Below are 21,823 nucleotides of genomic sequence, written 5' to 3'. Positions count from 1 at the left end.
CTTAGATCCAATTTACTGGCTGTGTGACCCTGAACAAGTCACTTAACCTCTATTTACCTCAGTTACCTCAACTATAAAATATACGAGCACCTATCTCCCAGGGTTGTTGTGAGGATTAAATAAGGTAACATTTATGGAACTCTTAGCACAGTGCCTGGTCCATAGTAGGTATTTAATAGATGGTTTTTTCTTTCCTTTCTTCTGGCTCCAGTGGAATGACCAACTTATGGCAAGATCAAGAGTTATTGATAGATTAATTTCTTAACTTTGTTATATGTCTTAAACTGGTTATTTTCTTGTTTAAAAAGTATTGCTTTGTTCTATTTTTTCTTTGTTAAAAGGGATGATTCTCTGGGTAGGGGAGGAATATATTAAGAAATGAAGAAGATATAAAAACAAAAGATATTGTAAATAAAAATATATTGCTATAGATAATGTTTGTTAAATGATTCACATAAATTTCTATTGTATATGTGTACATACACAATATACATATATATGCAGAGAGAGAGATCTACTAATACAAATAACTGAAGCTGCACTTTGAGTAATGAATTGTTTGGGGCCAGGACAATTTACAAAACCTTGCTTCTGAGGCATAGAGAGTCTATGATCTTACACTGATGACATCAGAGACCTTGGAAGTTCTGACACTGTACATTTGTGACAGCATCTGAGAGGCTGTGTGCCCTATGATATCAAGGTCTGACCTTGGAGGCAGGAAATCCTGCCTCTGAGATATAGTACCTGTGTTACCATAGGCAAATCATTCAACCTCTCAATGTTCTAGAAAACTCTTTAAGACAATATGAAAGGGTTGGTGATCTATGTTAGTGAAGGGATTTTGTACACCATGAGTGTTCTGATCCCAATGAAATCACAGGCCTGGGCAAAAAACCACTTTTGTATTTATCTGTTCTGTTCACATATATGCTCTTGTATGTGCCATGGATATCATGAAAGATCAAGTCTAACAGTTGCATTAAGGGATGACTTTAGGACCAGAAAGATGACAGAAGCTGAGTCTATGTGGTACTAACACATTTACTATGAGGTCACAGATTTCTAGCTGGAAGGGACCTCAGAGACCAATTCTGGTAGAACCCCCTCATTAAAATGATCTATAAATCTTCATCTATAAGTAGATGAAGAAACTGAGGCCTGGATAGGTTAAGTGATGTCCAAGAAAAAGGCACAATCCAACCATTTAATATCTCATACATACAACGCTCCAAAAACTCCAATAACTGGTTGGGTCCACTGAATCACCTTATTCTGTATCATGAATATCCAATGTTAATGTTAAACAAAGAAGTGAAATGGGTCTTCTGGGAACCCTGGTACTGGTGACTACAGTAAAAAAGACTCAGACCAGAAGACTTTCACTTCATTTGCATCCCAGTATGGTGGGGCATCTCAGATTTTGATTCCTGAGAATGTCACCCCTTTTCCATTCTTGGTGAATGTTCAGCCAAGATTCACATATATTCACCTTGGTGATCTGTGACTCTGTCATAAACCAGTAGCTTCCTTCTTTCAAGAGGCCACATAAGTCCAGGCAATCCCCTTACCCCACCCTATCCCCCCTTTTTTAGGGATCAGTTTTTCTTAAAATTTTTCCCATGTTGTTGGCAGAGTGTACTATGCTTTGTAAATATCTAAAATGGAAACAGACCCACCCAACATAGTTAATGTTAAAAATAAGAAACAAGCAACACAAGAGAGATGAGAAAAGTCTTGGACAGGGCATTGAGCCATGCTTTCTGTTTTTCCATATAATCACAATGTTATCTGGTTCAGAATGTCTGTTGCCATTTAAAATTTATTTCCAATAGCTCTGCTATATATCAACGGGACATGCGCATCCTCTGCTGTAAAGGTATCCTTTTTTTTGCATTGGCACCTGTTGTTTTCCCTAAATGTCAAGGACTGACATTTGATATGATTATGCCCTGTCAGTATATTAATGATTAAATTTCCCATTTCACTCCCTCCCCTACCCCATGGCCCTGCTCCCATGACATTGAATTTAATGGTGACCATCTGTATTGCAAATGAAATCAATAACCCCCAATCTGGCATTCAGTTCTCCCTGAAAAACAAAATGGTCTTGAAGTGGGGGTAGTGGTAGCTGCAGTTTCCCCTCAAAATAGCCATAGCTTTGGGGTTCTCCTCTTTCCCAGATGTAGTATGGCAAGATGTATCCTCCAGGATGGGGGAACACTAAGAAAATCTCTGTGTGGTGACTTGTTTTTTTTGGTGGGGGAATCATTCCTTTTTCTCAAATGAAATATTCTTTTTTGCTTTCATCTCCGGGTTCCTGAAGGGTGGGGTCATTTTTCAGGGCTTCTTCAGCACTCTCTGCAAACTCTGTCCCCTTGTCTTCATTCGTGTGGTAGGTGCCCTTGTGCCGGAACATGTAACGTAGAATTACAAGCAGGAGGCAGATGAGGACAAAGGCCACCGCAGCAATCACAACTGCATGGAACAAGGAACCACAAATGAGCAACCTAACGCAGAGGATACACTTGGCAGGCCTTACAGTTCTATAGAAATGTCAGATAGTTTATTTATTTTAATCTTTTTGAATTTTACTTTGACATATTCTAAATTTAATAAAGTCCAAATAAAATCAGCATTTCTATATACTTAGTAGAGCATGAAAAGAGAATTGTCTGTGAAAATACAAAGAGAGAGAAGGAGACAGAGAGGGAGATGGAGACAGAGACACACACACACACACAGATAGAAAGATACAGAGAGAGAAACAGAAACAAGGAGACAGAAACAAAAACAGAGAGTCAAAGAGACAGGGAGAGCAGAAGACAGAGAATCATAGAAAGACAGAGACAGAGATAGAAACAGAGACGGAATTGTAAGGCTAGAGCTCCGTGATCTCCAGGACTTTACAGTTGATAATTGTCAAGGTTGGTATGAGAAGCTTGAGGGGAGAAATCTTTATTGGTCAGGTAGGGATGAAGATAAGCACCCAAGATACTACTACTCCCCTAGGCCAGACAGTCTAAAGCAGGGGTGGGTAACCTATAGCCCCAAGGCCACATGTGGCCCTCTAGGTCTTCGGATGAGGCCTTTTGACTGAGTCCAAGTTTTACAGAACAAATTCTTTTATTAAGGGGATTTGTTCTGTGAAATTGGATTCAGTCAAAAGACCACACTTGAGGACCTAGAGGGCCACATGTGGCCTTGAGGCTACAGGTTCCCCATCCCTGTTCTAAGGCATAGGGTGATGGAAGTGACTGTAGTTCCTGGAAGTCCAGAAACCTTGGAGTTAGATGCATCTAGAGGGTCCAAAGAAACAGTAACATGAAAAATTTCAAAAGTGGAATGGGTAGATGGTGCAGGGGCTACCAAGACCAAAGCCGGAATTTTGTCCTGTCTAGGAGGGAGATAAGGAGCAGGAGTGCTGAAAGCAAGGTTGAAGTTTCTGTTGTCAGAGAGCTTGCTCACCTGCAATGACTGTGATGTCATTCCCCAGATTAGTGTCTCCTGCTGCGAAGAGAGAACACAAGGGCCCAAATGGATTAGATAAACATTGCTGAAGAGAGAGAAATCATCAACCCACTGATTCTTTCCATCTTCTTTTTACCACCATCAACCTTACCTCTCCTGAGATTGTTAACAGTCTTTCCTCAGTTGTCCTGCCCTGTCCTGTTCTGGGGTCTATAGCATTCTGTAGGGAGGTGGGGGCAGGAGGAATACAACCAACAATGGGTGATATATCATCGGTCTTGGAAAGGATTCCTGGGCTGAAGTTATGAGTTCTGGGTTCAAGTTTCAGCACTGCCACTAATTAGCAAATTAGCCATATTCAGTGTTTCTAAAATATGACTGTAATAGTAATATACATTTTTAAAACACTTCACATAAGTTATCTCATTTGGGCTTCCCAACAACCTACTGATAGCTACTATAATTATTGTTACCCTGCTTTTATAGATGAGGAAACTGAAGTTCAAGGAGTTTAAGTGACCTGTTCAGGATCATACAGCCAGTGAGTGTCAAAGACAGGATTTGAATGCAGATCTCCCTGACTCCAAGTCTAGTGCGCTTTCCATTAAACTGTCACTGAATGGACATTACCTCACCCTAAGTGAGTTCCTGAGTAGTGCATCCTGGGCCATCTCCAGCCATCCTGAGGAATATCTGGTCACTAGATTCTCTGAAGGAGAAGTGAGGCTGGTGACCTGCACAGCCCTCCCTCACTCAAAACAAAGTCAAGTGCAAGTCATGTCATCATTTCTCTGATGGCGTGGTCTTCTTCAGCAACGAAGGATGAACACAACAACAACAATGTTGACTCTTATGCTACTGCTGATTTTCAAGTCCTGCCCTCCCTAAAAGTAACTGTTTTTAGTCAAGGAACTGATATTCTTATACAACTATAGTATATAATGCTTTATTATAAGTATACTTATTATACTAGGTATTAATGTTCTTATTATACTACTATGATAATATACTTATTATCCCGTTAGTCACTGTAAGTGACTAATAAAATATAACCTGTTGTCCCTTACAAAGATAGCTGTATTTAAAGTAGAAGATTTAATCTTAAGTCAAGTTGTCAATCAATAATCAATCAATAAACATTAAATGTCTACCATGGCCAGGCATTCTGGTATTTCCAAGAACTGGAAATACCACACAAAAAAAGCAAAAGACAATCCTTGACATTAATCAGGGAGATCAAACGGACAGATAGATAGACAGATAGAGATATAGATCTCTCTGTATGTATACAAACACACACACACACTCACACACAAAGCAAGGTACATATAGGAAAAATGGAAATAATACAGGGAAGGCACTAGAATTAAGAGGGTTTTGGAAAAGTATGGGATTTTAACTGGGATTTAAAATAAGTCAAGGAAGTCAATGGAGTAGAGGATGGAGAGCATTTCAGGTATGGTGGACAGGCCAGAGAGAATTCCAGAAGCTGATTTGTTTGTAAAATAGCCAGAAGGTCAGTGTCACTGGATGAAAGAGTCCATGGTGGGGAGTAAGTGGTAAGAAGACTGTAAAGGTAGTATGGGGATAGATTATAAAGTACTCAGAATGCCAAACTGAGCATTAGATATTTGATCCTGGAGGTGACAGGGAGCCATTGGAGTTTACTGAGTAAGGGAGTGACATGGTCAGTGCTTTAGGAAAATCACTTCAGTGAAGGATGGAGTGGAGTGGGGAAAGACTTGAGGCAGTCAGATAGCCCCAGTTCTCTACTGTGATAGTCTAGGCATGAGTTGATGAGGGTCTATACTAGAGTGGTAGCAGTGTTAGAGGAGAGAAGCAAGCATATTCAAGAGATGTTGCAAAGGTGAAATTAACAGGGTTTGCCAATAGATTCAGTATGGGGGATGAGAGATACTGAAGAATCCAGGGTGACTCCAAGTTGATATTACCTAAGTGATAATGGCAACATTTCAGTTATAAGCAAACATATGAGAAAAAGTGTTTGGAGACCAGGAACTTGCCTGATACCCCTGAAATCAGGGAAAAAGGGAAGGCCATAGACATTCATACAGCACCTACTTTGTGTCAGGAACTTAGCTAAGTGTTTTACAAATATTATACACTTTGATCCTCACAACATCCCTGAGAGGTTATGGCTGTTATTACCCCCATTTCAAAATTAAGGAAATGGAAGAAGACTGAGGTTAAGTAACTTGTCCAAGGTCACATACCTGGTAAGTGTTTAAGGCTGAATTTGAACTCAGATCTTCCTGATTTGGGGCCCAGCACTCTAATCACTGAGATATCTTCTTGCCAAAATGATACCACAAAGGTTGTTCCTTATTGTATTTAGTCCTAAAAGTATTACAAGGTAGGAATAAGTTCCACAGAATCTCCAAAGATTATTTGGAGACCCTTCTAAACACTGTTACTTCTTCTGACAATTCATCTCTCTGTTTCCTTTGAATGAAACAATAACTTGTCTATCCTCAAGGGCTGGTGTTTAAGATTTTTCTTTTCTGTTGGGGGGAATGAATTTTAGTTCCTTCTCCTGTATCACCTTAGAATCCTTTGAGTTTTATCGATCTATGGAGTTTATCTAAGTCACCGTGAGTTCTTGGAATTCACCTTCCTAATAAGAGCTCCACGGTCCTAAGAATTAATGGAATTGTGTGTGCTTGTCCTCAGTTATAAAGCAGACTTACAGCCTCTCCTCTGGGAAATTGGAAAGAAGAATGATTTATTAGACAGTGGAAGAGGCGTCAGTGTTAACATGCAATTCCCATGTTTCCATTACAAGGACTACACATATTAAAACAGAGAAGACTGCTTTGTAATAGACATTTCCGCTCAAATAATCACTTTAATTGTAATGATATGAGGTCAGTCTCCCCTGGGGTAATTGCCAGATGCTCCTTTCTGCTAAGAAGGAAGTTGCTAGCACTGGAACCATGGGTATTTAGTAGCAGGGAAATATATAGAAAGGGCATGAAGTCAGGGCTAGAAAAACTGGGAATTCACTGAGGGCAGAGGGTGGTAGTGTGCCTGTTTATGTCCAGCTTAGGGGTGTTGTCTAGGCCAGCAACAAGGCTCATAGAAAAGATCAAGTAATGCAATAACCGTCTACTGGGATACCAAGACCTAGCCAGTTGAGGCATCTTGCTATCTGACACTACCTCACTGTCCACCAGTAACAGCCACCTTCAGATTCAGCCTCCAGAGAATCTTTCAGCACTAATTGCACTCAGTTTTGTGTTGGTTCTGGGGCAGAGCTGCCCTGGATAGGATGGTGAGCCAATCTTCATATCAGTCCTCTCTATCCAGCTGGCCCCAGACCAGACCATGCTTCTTGCCTTCTACTCATCCACCAAGACATCAGGGCCTAATCATCACAGGCATCTTGCCATCTGTTTCATGGGTGTTTCCCTCTCCTCCACCCTCCTCCAGATGCCTTCCTTCTCCTGTACGGGCATAGGTGTGCAGACAGGCTGCGCCTAGGCACACCCTAAGATTTCCAAAAATGGGTGTTTTGTTTCTCATTTTTAAGTTTCTAGTTGAAAATATAGTTTGTAATTTTGAAAAGTAAGTTTAGTTGACTTTTAGTCTCTAGGTCTTTTTTTTTTAAATTGATGAATAAAAATTACATCTTTTATGACTGGATATTCAATAATTTTTCACCTTAAAAATTCCTTGGGTGTACACCTTAAAGAAACAAGCATGTTTGTGGATTCAGGAATTAGGCTTAGAAATAGAATTAGAAATCACATCAGTATTAATATTGATATTAGAAAAAGTAATAATAAGGCATTAATAATGCTACTGGAAAAGGGCAATTTATTTATTGCTCTGTGACTCCATTTATGAGCCCCCAACATATTTAGATCAAAGCTCCTTTCCCTAACACTCCCTCTCTATTTGCTGTACCCTCACACTAGAGTATAATCTCCTTGAAGGCACGCACCATCTCTAGTTTGTATTTGTATCCCTGGGCAGTTTAGGCTACATAGTAGGTACTTAATAAAGACTTGTCCATTGACAGAAATCTGGAAAGCAGTTAAGCAGAATAGAAAACATCCATGGGTACTGAAGGCCACCAGGATGCTTGCAGGGACAAGAAAAGCAAACAAATAGGGCGTTTGTGCCAAAGAGGAATGAAAAAGAAGTAGTCAAAAGGCTGAAGTATGTGAGAGCCTCAGTTATGTGTTGCTTTCCAGCATTAAGCAGAGGGGGAGGAGCAGCACCCGGGCTTGACAAAAGCATAGCAGCCCAATGAAGATTACAAGCCTGCTGATGTTCAGTACTTCTCTCATTTACATAAATAACAGGACCATAAAATTTGAATTGGCTTTTATAGGTCATTTAATCCAGCTGTACTCATTTACAGATGAGGAAACTGAGGCTTTGAGAGTTTGTGACATGCTCTAGGTCACACAGTAGCTGAGACTGGATTCAAACTCAAGTCTTTTGATTCCAAATCCAGCATCCTTTCCTGTATAACAGGCATTCCCTTTTGTTTGTTCTGATCTCTTCTTGCCACTCATTGGATTCTGCATCTGTTCCTTTCTAACCTAACTATATCTGCTGATGGTTGGACTGAGTTGTGGCTACTCCTTCAAGCCCCTGGCAGATAGAAGAAGTGGTTAGTGACTCAGGAATCCAGAGGATCTGAAAGGACAGGATTTTGATCTGTGTGAGTAGGAGTAACCTTCCAGGGAAATCCTGAATCCTTGAAGAAAGAAGTGATGTTGGAGAATGTGCCTTTCATAAAGAAAGATGTGATGATGCTGATTTGGATCACCCTATGGGCAATCAGAGTTAGAACTCTTGGAGGTCTCATGGCTCACAGGCCAGTCCTCTTTCCACTAGATCACATTTTCTTCTAAAATAAAACAATCCTACCTAAAGAGCATCAGGTCTTTTATTTATATACTCATTCATTCATCTCTTTCTTTTTTTCATTTATTTTTAAGCATTTTGGTGATAGAAGCAACATCTGTTATATTTAGTCTGTGATGGTTCTTTAAGAGGATAAGAGGTTGTTTGCTTTCCTTATCATCCAAGGCCTGAAAGGCCCAGCCAAGGGGAGTACAGGCTGGAGGTTTTACCAAATTCCTTGTTGCCTGTGAGGAAATGACTTCCTGATTTAATCTGGTTGTCATGGTGACTGTGGAGGAGAAAGAGAATAGTATTTTATCTAGTCACTATCTTTTTTTAACTTTAGAAATTATATCTTAAAAATCTTATAAGCAAAGTTTTTTAAACTATATTTTATGTTCCGCACATGGTGTATTGGATTCTAACCCCAAGCTTCAGTCACTGGATTGGCCTATGTTAGGTTTAGCAGTGTTTTCTCTTCATTAACCTTGCTGACTACCTATGTGAGTCATTGCCTACCCTGGAGATCTACAATTATCCATCAGATCTTTTAAGTGTTCACACAACTCTTTTTCTTCATTGATTCTCTTTTAGAATCTGGGTCCTTCCAGCTCATACAGGGTTTTCTAAAAGTCTAAGTGCAGTATTAAAGTCTTAAAGTTTATAACTGCACTAAGACTTTTGGAAAACCTTGTATTCTCAATAAATGCTTAACAAATTCCATTTAAGAAACATTTATGAAATAGGTAGTGTGTCCAATGCTCTTTGCTAAGCACTGAATCTGGAGCCCTAGGAAACAGCAGGAATAGAAGACACAATCTCTTCCTTCACTGAACATAACAATCTAGCTGGGAAATAGAACAATGGCACATAGCTCTGGATTTGGAATAAAAAGAACTTGGTCTGCAACCTGACTGCCACTTAGAATTTGTGCGATTTAGCCTTAATGAGGCTCAGTTTTCCCATCTATAAAATAAAGGAGTTGAACTTAATGACCTTTAACCTTAATTTTGAGTTCTAACTTTATGATCCAGTGACTGGCACATGCCGCAATTAGAGAATAATACAAGATAGAATATTGTGTGGTACATACAAAGGAGATGTGAGAGGGGGTAGTCACTGTGAGCTGGAGTATTTGGGATAGGCTGCATGGAGCAGGTGGGAGGGAGTTCAAAGTTTTCTTTTGTTTTTTTAATTTTCTTTTACAAGATTTAGTTTGTGCATATCAATACATTAATTAGAAACAGACTGAGAAAGACAGAGGGGGAAGCAAAAGGGGAAGGGTAGGTGGTTGAGAGAGGAAGTGGGAGGAAGGGAAGGAGTGGGGGAGAGGGGGGAGGGAGGGAGGGAGAGAGAGAGAGAGAGAGAGAGAGAGAGAGAGAGAGAGAGAGAGAGAGAGAGAGAGAGAGAGAGAGAGAGAGAGAGAGAGAAGCATCACGATTTTGATTTTACACTGTATATTAGAGTTTAAGAACCAAAATGACTCAGGAATGGCTTTTCATCCGTGCCATTTGTCAATTGGGTGTATGGGCTGATAAACGTTGGCTATATCTAACGAGCACAGCTAACACCCACACCATGTTGATCTTCAGTTAAATGGGACAAGAAATGGGAGGCAGAAGACCTTCAATTAATGTTAAATAATTTTTTTTCCTTTAATGCTCCAGCTAAGTGATTTCATGATACTATTGATGTCATAGGTTTGCATCATGGCCTTGTTATTGATTGGAGTGTTAGCATCAATCAATCAATTGAAAAATATTTTATTAAGTGAAATCAAAAGTCAACAGGCAATTATTAAGTGCCTACTATGTGCCAGGCACTTTTTCAAGTGCAGGAGACACAACAAAAGGCAAAAAACAGTCCATGTTCTCAAGAAGTTCACAGTCTAATTATTAGGTAGCTACTACTATGTGTCAGGCTAAGAATATAAATATAATGAATGCAACAATCCCCATTTATAAGGAACTTATATTTCAACAAGGGGAGGAACTACAGAGATCTCTCTTTCTCTCTCTCATCTATCTATCTACCCATGTACTTATACACACTTGTATGTGTATGTGTAGGTCTCTCTGGGGGATACATGATGACGGGGTCTTCCTTCTCTCCCCTCCTTGTTGAATACTTCAAGGCAAGTACAAATATTCTCAGACTGTTTCCTATTGGCTGTAAGGACTAATTTGATTGACTACTGAGACAGAACTCTGTTGAGTGCACTAGGAAAATTATCTCCTACCTGTCAGGCTTCTTGTCAGTCTTGAAACATTAAGGATCACTCTATGAGCTCATGGCCAACAGGAAGCATCCTAAGGATATCTGTGTCTGCTCTGAAATGGAGAGGGAGGAGAGGAAGGGGCTGTCCATCACACATCCCCAAGGTGGACACAATTCATTAAGGGAATAGATATAATTATTTAGAAGTACTTGGGAAGCACATACAAACAGCACCTCCTCATCAAAGATAAAGGACTCTCTATGGAGAGAATTCTCATTCCCTACTCCTCAAAGAAACTAGTATTTAAAAAAATAGAATCTTATCCGACCCTTTACCCAACTCTTCTCCCACCCCTAACATCTAATGACTTTTCCAAATGTTATGATTACTGAAAAAAATTTCCAACATCCTGTTCCACTGCCTTCTATTCCTTCACCCCATTCATTCTGAAACATCTTTGAGCTCAGCTTTGTCTACAAGACATATGCAGAAGTAGAGTGGCTAACACAGTTAAGTTCCTTTGTCATGGAACCTAGGACAAACCCTAGAACTTGAACATTCTCTTTTTCTTCTCTCTTTTTAAAAATTAATTTATTTGTTTTCAGTTTTATACAACCACTTCCATAAGTCTTAGATTTCCTCTCACTCCCTCCCTCCCTCCCCTAAATGGCATGCAATCTTATACAGGTTCTACACATATATTCTTATTAAACACATTTTCACATTACATACAAGAATTAAAATGAATGGGAAAAACCATGAGAAAAACCCAAAGAAAACAAACAACACAAGAGAAAATAAACTGCTTCATTCTGCTTTCCAATTCCATAGTTCTTTCTCTGCATATGGATGGCATTTTGCCTCAAGGTTCCTTTGGGAATGTTTTAGGTTCTTGCATTGCTGTGAAGAGCTAAATCTACCAGAAAATTTCCTCGCACACTGGTTGTTGCTGTGTACAATGATCTCCTGGTTCTGCTCCTTTCACTCAGCATCAGTTCATGTAAGTCTTTCAAGGCCTCTCTGAAGTCTTCCTGTTTGTCATTTCTTATAGCACAGTAGTATTCCATTACATTCATGTACCACAACTTGTTCAGCCATTCCCCAGTTGATGGGTATCCCCTCAATTTCCAGTTCATGGCCACCACAAAGACAGCTGCTATAAATATTTTTGTACATGTGGGACCCTTTCCCATTTTTATAATTTCTTTGAATATAGTCCTAGAAGCTGTATTTCTGGGTCAAAGGATATGCATATTTTTGTAGCCCTTTGGGCATAGTTCCAAATTGCTCTCCAGAATGGTTGGATTAGCTCACAGCTCCAACAACAATGAATTAGTGTTCCAACTCTCTCACATCTTCTCCAACATTTATCTTCTTCCTGTTTTGTCATGTTAGCCAATCTGACAAATGTGATGTGGTACCTCAGAGTTGTTTTGATTTGTATCTCTGTAATCAATAGTGATATAGAGCATTTTTTATATGACTATAGATAGCTTAAATTTCTTCCTCTGAAAATTTCCTGTTCATATCTTTTGACTATTTATCAATTGGGGAATGATTTGTATTCTTGTACATTTGATTCAGTTATCTATATGTTTTTGAAATGAGGCCTTTATCACAGTAACTAGTTGCAAAAATTCTTTCCCAGTTTTCTGCTTCCCCCCAATCTTGGTTGCTTTGAGTTTGTGTAAAAACTTTTCAATTTAATGTAATCAAAATTATCCATTTTGCTCTTCATAATGTTCTCTATCCCTTGTTTGGTCATATATTTCTCCACTCTCCATAAATCTAACAAATACACTATTCCTTGCTCCCCTAATTTGTTTATAGTATCAGTTTTTATACATAGATCATGTATCCATTGGGACTTTATTCTTGTGTATGGTGTTAGGCATTGATCTATACCCAGTTTCCACCACACTGTTATGCAGTTTTTCCAGCAGTTTCTGTCAAACAGTGAGTTCTTATCCCAGAAGCTGGAGTCCTGGCGTTTATCAAACAGTAGACTGCAATATTCATTGACTACTATGTCTTGAGTACCTAACCTATTCCACTGGTCTGCCCCTCTATTTCTTTGCTACTACCAAGTGGTTTTGACGATTGTTGCTTTATAAAACAATTTGAGATCTGGTAGTGCTAGACCACCTTCCCTAGTATTTCTTTTCATTAATTCCCTTGATATTCTGCACCTTTTGTTCTTCCAGATGAATTTTGATATTATTTTTTCTAGCTCTGGAAAATATTTTTCTGGTAGTTTTGTATGGCACTAAATAAGTAAATTAATTTAGGTAGAATTATAATTTTTATTATATTAGCTCGGCCTACTCACAAGCAACTGATGTTTTTCCACTTATTTAGATCTGACTGTATGTGTACAAAAAGTGCTTTGTAATTGTGTTCATATAGTCCCTGGGATGGTTTTGGCAGGTAGACTCCCAGATATTTTATAGGGTCTACCATAGCTTTAAATGGGATTTCTCTTTCTATCTCTTGCTGTTGGGCTTTGTTAGTAATATATAGAAATGCAGATGATTTATATGGGTTTATTTTGTAACCTGCAACTTTGCCAAAGTTGTTTATTATTGCAAGTAGTTTTTTACTTGATTCTCTAGGATTGTATAGTATATCATCACATCACTGGCACAGAGTGATAACTTAGTTTCTTCTTTGCCTATTCTTATTCCTTCAATTTCTTTTTCTTCTCTTATTGCTACAGCTAACATTTATAGTACCATATTGCATACCAGTGGTAATAATGGACATCCTGGTTTCACCCCTGATCTTACTGGTAATGCATCTAGCTTATCCCCATTGCATACAATGCTTGCTAATGGTTTTAGTTAGATACTACTTATTATTTTATGGAAAATTCCATTTATTCCTATGGCCTCCAGTATTTTCAATAGGAAAAGGTGTTGTATTTTGTTGAAAGCTTTTTCTGTATCTATTGAGATAATCATATTGTTTCTGTTAGTTTTGTTGTTGATATGATCAATAATGCTGATAGTTTTCCTAATATTGAACCATCTCTGCAGTCCTGGTATAAAACCTACCTGATCATAATGTATTATTTTCATGATAAGTTGCTGTATTCTTTTTTCTAAAATCTTATTTAAAATTTTTGCATCTATATTCATCAGAGAATAATTTTCTCTATAATTTTCTTTCTCTGTTTTGGCTCTCCCTGGTTTAGGTATCAGAACCATATTTGTATCATAAAATAATTTGGTAGGACTCCACCAATTTTCCCAAATAGTCTATATAGTATTGGAATTAACTATTCTTTAAATGTTTGATAGAATTCACTTGTGAATCCATTTGGCCCTGGAGATTTTTTCCTAGGAAGTTCTTTGATGGTTTATTTACTTTCTTTTTCTGAGTTGGGGAACCTGAACATTCTCGAAAGATTTAGAAGGTGAGAAAAAATGTGATTAAAAATCTCTAAAATTGACAGGAGTGGGGGGAGGGTATTGGGGATTAGAATTTGCTAAATCTTGAGAGAGGGACAAACAACATATTCCTATTTCCTCCCTCTCCTGATTTAATAAACTTTTATTAAGCAACACACACTTAAGATCAAGGCATTAAAAATTCTAAAAATTCCCTTTGGTTGCATTGTGGGTATTCTGCATAATGGAGTTCATTTGAGGTTTAATACCACATGAAAGGAGTTAGGATTTGGGAGCTCCTGGAAAGTTTAAGGGACTCCTTCAAAATCACACGTTACAAGCAACAGAAGTTAGATTTGAACTGAGGTCCTTTGACTCTAGAGCCATTTACTGTCTACTGCTGCATAGTAAATTTTTGGTAAGATATGGAGTAGGACAGAAAGACCCCCAACAAAGCAGAGGTACTCTTCTCCTTTGCTATCACTTGGCCCACCCCTACTGCAACCTAGCTCTTCCTAGAACCCATCCAGGTGACTGAACTCTTTGTACCACTTGGATAACGTGATATTCTTTTGAATGGCATGGAAGATTGCCAGGCCTTACAGTCTGCCCTGTCCCTGAATCCCAAGGCAATCCCAAAGAAATGGGTTTTAGTCTGAGTTTTCTCTCAATAATTTACACTGATATCTCAGGTAAATCACTTCAGCCCTCTGAGTCTTCCTTAGCTTTTCTTTCTTTCTTTGTTTCTTCCTTTCTCTTTCCCTTTTTTCCTTTCTTTCCTTTTTTCCTTCCTTCCTTCCTTCCTTCCTTCCTTCCTTCCTTCCTTCCTTCCTTCCTTCCTTCCTTCCTTCCTTCCTTCCTTCCTTCCTTCCTTCCTCCCTTCCTCCCTTTCTTCCTTCCTTCATGCACAGCCCTCCCTCACTCAAAACAAAGTCAAGTGCAAGTCATGTCATTATTTCTCTGATGGCATGGTCCTCTTAATGCAATGAAGGATGAATACAATGAGCTTCCTTCCTAGGACATCTTATCTCCTAGCTGGAAATACTCCAGCTCACAAACCTAATTCCACTGTTAGTCATCATGGAAACTTTAATTTGCTCCATTTTGCATTTGGACAGATTCACTCCATCTTAGGCAACCTAGTCTCCATTCCCATGGACTCACCATATTGGTTTTAGGTTTAGTGTGGACATGTGATTGACTATCTCTGCTGTAGCTCAGAGCTCCTGAGCTTAAGTGATCCACCAACTTCAGCGTGCTCAATAGCACCATATGTGTCGCCAAACCCATCTGATCTTAATTTCCTAAAAATGAAAGGTTTTGACTATACACCCCTTAACGTCCCTCATAGTTTCAACATTCAGCAACATAGGATCCTTAGCTATATGTTTAATTAATATTAGTATCATGAATCGTGCTATTTAAGTAGAAAAGGGACCATAATTTTATATTATTTATATATTACATACTAATATATTATAACATCATATATTAGTATATATGATATTATTAATATTATATATTATGATGTAGATATACTAGTATTACTAATATATATCACATATTATATATATTATTTTATATTTATGTCCATATTATTTTCTCCAACTAAAAACACTTTTATCCATGAGAGACCTGCTAATTAACCCTGTGTTTGGTCTCTTTCAGTCATCTAAAAGGAGAAATAGGACACTATCCTATTGCATTTTTGTAGCTTTCATGTCACAGGTTAAGCCTCAGAGCAAATCCTGTCATTACTGCCATTCTCCAGTCAGGGTTTTGTTTTGTTTGGTCCCAGAGTAAATATGGGCCACTAGAGATAGAGAGGATACAACTACATTAAAAATAAGGGAGTTTTGCCTTCAAGCTTGCAAAAGATAGTTTCTAGACATATGAGACAATTTTGTACCACACAGAAGAAACCGTGATAGACAAAGTTATGTGTATGTCTTCAAAAAAAGTTTAGGTAAACTCTTGGATGAGTTGTTGACATCGGCAATGAGTAAATAGAGAGACAGAGACAGACAGAGATACAGATAGAGACAGACAAAAGACAGAGAAATGACAGAGACAGAGAGAAACAGAGACAGAGACAAAGAGACAGAAAGACAGAGAGTGAGCTAGAGGAGGCTTTTCATGGAGAAAGTGGTTCTTAAGAGTCACGGAAAACCCTCTGAAGTCATTAGAAAGCCTGGAATAGTAAAAAAACACTAAAATTCAAGTGCTGAACTTGGAGTTACGAGAATTGAGTTAAATTTTTGTTTATGCCACTTGTGACTTGTGCAACCTTGGCTAAATGGGAAATGAGGAAGTTGGGCATCTTAGATAAATGACTTCTGAGGTCCCTTCCAGCACTAGGTCTGCAAATTCTGTGATTGGATTTGAAGTTTTTTCTCTCTTTCTTTCTCTCTGTACTTGAGCCTAAGGCTTAAAGTTCTTCAATGGGCAACTGAAATCAGTTAGCAAATAGATTCCATTAACTGAATTGTTTGGATTAGAACAACGTCAAATTTACTTTCTTTTTTTCCTTTTCCAGATTCCCTGAATTAATGAAGTACACATGCTTTGGGAAACTGGGTAGAAGTTATCAGAGTTAGTATCATATCATGTCACTCATTCACCGATTGACCCATTTACCCATCCATCTATTCATCCATCTGTCAAGTTTTTCATGGGAACTTAAATATACAGCCCTGAATTAAGCTCTGTCTGGGATAAAAAAAAAAAATAGAACTTATTACTCAGTCTAGAAGAGAAGATTTAAGTACCTTAAGACAATCAAATAGGCAAAGAAGTATTTATTAAGTACATACTACAGTGTGCCAAACACTGTGTTAGGTGCTGGGATTTACAATGACAAACATAAAACAAGCCTTGCCTTTAAAGACTTTACCTTCTAGGAAGTGAGATAATATGTTTATATGCAAGCATATACAGAGAACACACACACATACATATATATGTATATATATATAACATATATGAACTACCTACATAGTAACATGGGAAGGGAAAGGACTAGCAGCTGGGGACAAGGGCAACTGAAATAGCAGAAAAGGTCTCATGCAGAAGGAAATGTTTTAGCTTTATTTCTGTAAGAAGCCAGATATCTCAAGAGATAGAGGTACGAAGGGGGAGCATCCCAGGCCTGAGAGACATCCCACACATAAGTATGGAGATGGGAGATGGTATAGAATGAATGAGCTAAACAGTATCATGAGGCAGAAGGGGATGAGTTTTCAAACAAGGGACATAAACTGGAAGTGTTATGGGAGAGTGGGGAAGGAGAGAGCATTATGGTCCAAGATACTCAGGACATGATGAAAGTTGATTGGGTTTCCCTCTAGTGACTAGCTGATGAGCCATTTCTAATTCAAAAAAGAACTGTTTTAGGTAGAGGAAAGTCCATTGATTCTGTCTTGTCTTAATTTCCCTTTCCTTTATATTTTGCCTCATGTCAATACTTTCCATTTGAGAAAAAAAAAACAAAACATTATTCCATTAAGCTGTACTTGCTGGTTAAATACTTAGAAATATGGCTCCAACAGAATGAGAAGGGCCTACCTGTGAATTCAAAAATATTTTTCTTATGAAAACATCAGCAAGTCAGAACTTGTTTAGTATCAGTTGTTTTGGTGAATTTCATAATTTCTTCAAATTGCTTTTCCAACTGTTATGGTGGTATAGTTATTAACACCATTTTACAGATGATAACTACTATACAATCTCTAATCTGTTTCCAATCAATTTCACCTTTGCAACATCTCCTGAACATGTCCTCTTCTCTCCTCTGACACTGCCCCCACTCTGGTATAGGCCCTCATCACCTCACAACTGGATTGCTACAATAGCTTCATGGTAGGTCTGTCTGCCTCCAGTCTTTCCCAACTCCAATTCATCCTCCATTAAGCTTCCATGGTGATTTTCCTAAAGCATAGGTTTGACTATGTCATTCCCCTACTCAATGAACTCCAGTGGCTCCCTATCACCTCCAATATCCAATACAAAATGCTCTGTTATGTTACCTTTCCAGTCTTCTTACCCCTTGCTCCTTGATTTCACTCTGATCTGGTGAAACTCCCTCATGTTTTGTTCCATGAATAGAACACTCCATCTCTCAGCTCCAGGCATTTCCTTTGGCTGTCCACTAGCCCTGGAATGCTTTTGCTCCTGTAAGACTCATCTAAAATCTCATCTTCTACAGGAAACCTATCCCAACTCCTCTTAAATCCAGTGCGTTTGCTCTGTTAATTATTTCCTATTTATCTTATATATAGATTGCTTTGTATATGTTTGTTTGCATGTTGTCTCTCCCATTAGATTGTGAGCTGATTGGGGGCAGGGACTATCTTTGTCTCACCTAAAATTACATCTTCTACAGGAAGCCTTTCCTTGTGGTTGTTCAGTCCTGTCTGACTCTTTCTGACTCTATGGACCATAGCAAGCCAGGCCCTTCCATCCTCCACTATCTCTCAAAGTTCATCCAAGTTCATATTCATTGTTTTTGTGAAACTATCTATACATCTAGTCCTCTGCTGTCCCCTTTTCTTTTTCCTTCAATTTTTTCCATCATCAGTGTCTTTTCTAATGAGTTCCATATTCTCATTTGGTGGTCAAAGTGTATAAGTTCCAACTTCAGTATCTGGCTTTCCAGTGAACAGCCTGAATTAATTTCTTTAAATATTTACTGATTTGACCTCCTTGCTATCCAAGGGACTCTCAGAAGTCTTCTTCAGCACCACAATTTGACAGCATCAATTCTGCAACACACCTTTTATATATATATATATATATATATACATATGTATGTATATATATATATATATACACAGAGATATACATATATACATGTATATATATACATATGTATATATATATACATATGTATATATATATACATGTATATATTCTAACTCTCATAGTCATACAAACTGTAGCTTTGGCTTTATGGACCTTTGTTGGCAAGGGGATGCCTCTGCTTTTTAGAATGCTGTTCAGATCTGCCATGGTATCCTCCAAGGAGCAAATGGCTTTTAATTTCATGGCTGCAGTCGCCATCTACAGTGATCTTTGAGTCCAAGAATATAAAATCTGACACTACTTCCATTACTTCGTCTTTTTGCATGGGACCATTTGCTAAGATTTTAATTTTGTTTTGTTTTGTTTTTTATGTTAAACTGCAGGCCATCTTTTACATTCTCCTCTTTCACCCTCATCAAAACTTCTTAATTCCTTTTCACTTTCTGCCATCAGAGTGTATCATCTGCATAGCTGAGAGTTTTGATATTTTCCCCAGCAACCTTAATTCCAGCTTTTGATTTACCTAGCCTGGCACTTTGCATGATTACTCTTCTTCACTTCTCTTAATTCCAGTGCCTTCCTTCTTTTAATTATTTCCATTGCTATATGTACATGTATACACACACATACACACATGTAGCTTGAATGTATTTGTTTGAGTGTTTGTTGTTTTCCCCATTAGACTACGATGTGTGATCTCCCTGAGGGCAGGGACTATCTTTTGTCACTTTTTGCATAGCCAGCATTTCTTGTAGTACCTGGTACATGGAAGATATTTCACAAATGTCTATTGACTGATTGACTGGTGCCCAAAGGCCCATGAACTTCTAGCTAATTAGCCATTAAATACTAGAAGTAGTACCATCCTCCTCCCGTCCCCCTCCCCTATCTTAAATGACTCCCACTCCGTATTAGATAATGCATAAAATCTAAATTCCCCTGGCTCACTTTCACTTTTATTTATTAGATTTGTTGATACGCCTTTTAAACACTTCCCAACAAAGACTCAAAAGAATGTTCCTACAAAGTACAATCCCGAAACATGTTAAGTCTATTGTAAACAGGAAGAAGGGATATGTCCTTTAACAATGCAGTACTAATGCCAAGTATTTTACTAGAATTTATTGCCTGGCTAGATTGCTATTACACTGTTGAAAGCACTGAATATTTTGTTCTTTTAGTTATTTTTTTACTTTATATCACTTCATGTAAGCTTTCTCATATTTCTCTGAAATCTTCATTTTTTTCATTTCTTACAGCCTAGTTATATTCCATTACATTCACACGCCACCTCCCCCTCACCCCCACCCCTGATTGTTAGGCATGCATTTTCTTTCCAGTGTTTTGCTGTTACAGATAATAATGATATGATTATTTTTGTATGTAATCCAAGTACTGGAATCTCTGAGTCAAAAGATTATGAACAATTTAACTATGATACAAACTTTTCTTATATAACTTCAAAATATTTTCCAGAAATTGGAAGACCTAGATTTGACTTCCAGACCCTCTACTTACCAGTAAATTATGTGGGACAAGTCATTTCACCTCTAAAAACTGAGTTTCCTTATCTATAAAACAGAAATGATAATATTTGTATAACCTATGTCACAGGGTTATTGTGAAGAAAGGACTCTGTAAACTTTGTGAATATGTGTGCATACACAGATACATAAAATGTATTGTTTTGGCTGTATTGTTTGCTGTTATTTTATGTCATATGTATATAGCTTGTTTCCCAATTCAATCTAATCTAATGCAGTGCACATGTATTAGGGTACCTGCTCTACAAACGCACTGGACTCACTGCTAGGGACAGAAAGGCAAAATAAAATCATTCCCTGGTCACAAGGCGCTTACATTCCCCAAACGGACTGAATGTTCCTTGAAAACAAGTTTTGTACTTCATAAATAATGTTTTTACAAAACAGCAGTGGACAAGCACAGTGGGGTTTCATGAATATTTGTTGATTGGATAAATGAATGTATTGACTGCTTATGTTGCATGTAGCACTACATTACGTAGTATAAGGAATGGAGGTTGAGGTAAGGATACAAGAGAAGATGACCTAGACTTCTACTTATATGTCATAGGAAGCCTAGAATGAACTTGATGAGATATGATGTCAATATAAAGAAATAGGAACTTCACAATTAACACAAATGAACTCATAAAAGACTTTGTCTACCTTGAATAACTTAATGGTTCTTATTTTTCTCAGGAAACGGGTGATGTGGATGGAAGATGAATGTAGTTTAAAAAATACAGCTAATGTTATTTGACCTCCCCTCTTTCCCTAACCTTTCTCCCTCTCATCCCTCCAAAACATACCACACAAAATATATCGAAGCTCTAGAACAGTGATGAAATTGGTCATTGTTTGGAACGCATCAATCTGACATGCTGAACACAAAAACACTACCACCCTTGAACAATATCCCATCAGGCTTCACATTCATTAGTCCTGCTCTTTGAAAATTAAGCAACGGTTTCTTAGCTGTCAATCTGGACAGCAGATAGAATAATCTGGCTTCCATTTATATGCTAAATTATTTCAGTGAAACTAATAGGAGGAAAAACAACCACTACTGATTCATTTAGGTAAATAACTGAACTCTGTTTAAGATGCAGCGGCAAAAGGTTTATAATTGCCTGGGCTATTTCCAAATGAAGACACCTAATGCTTCACATGTAAATAGTTCATCACAAAAGTGACACGAGGAGATAACTATTTGCAATTTTTCTTTGGAGGAAAATGGGACATTTAGAAACAGTGAAGATGCTTAGTATCCTTCTTCATCTTTCCTATTGTAAGTTCGGCCTACAACTTTTTTTTAATGTCAAATTTAGACATAGAATGTAAGCTCTTTGAAGACAGCAACTGTTTCATTTCTTATATTGCAAACCCAGTTCTCAGATTCACTCCTGGCATGTAGCAGACAGTTAGAATGCTTGTTGAACAGTCAATCACACTTGTTGAGTACTTCACCATTTGTCTCAGATCAGTGAAGTCCCTAAAGAAAATATACATTCAACATAAACTCTTTTAAAAGCTCAGCCACACTA

At 38.0% G+C, this 21,823-nt stretch overlaps 1 protein-coding gene across 2 annotated transcripts in view; it reads right to left on the bottom strand.

Moving 5' to 3' along the window:
- Positions 1-403: 403 nt before the first annotated feature.
- Positions 404-21,823, bottom strand: part of GYPC (glycophorin C (Gerbich blood group)) — a 94,608-nt gene continuing 73,188 nt past the window's right edge. Inside the window, exons 2-3 of one of the 2 annotated variants that reach the window (XM_072613414.1) lie at positions 3,469-3,510; positions 404-2,478 (exon numbers count right to left, since the gene is read on the bottom strand). In XM_072613414.1, coding sequence (XP_072469515.1) covers positions 2,282-2,478; positions 3,469-3,510 — 239 coding nt within the window. In that variant the 3' untranslated portion in view covers positions 404-2,281. The remainder of the gene's footprint in view (positions 2,479-3,468; positions 3,511-21,823) is intronic. The other variant, XM_072613415.1, reaches the window with a different exon arrangement.

This window comes from Notamacropus eugenii, chromosome 5 (assembly GCF_028372415.1).
Source record: "Notamacropus eugenii isolate mMacEug1 chromosome 5, mMacEug1.pri_v2, whole genome shotgun sequence".
Taxonomy (NCBI): domain Eukaryota; kingdom Metazoa; phylum Chordata; class Mammalia; order Diprotodontia; family Macropodidae; genus Notamacropus; species Notamacropus eugenii.
The sequence above is the reverse complement of the archived record's forward strand: the minus strand, read 5'-3'. Positions and strand labels throughout refer to the sequence as shown.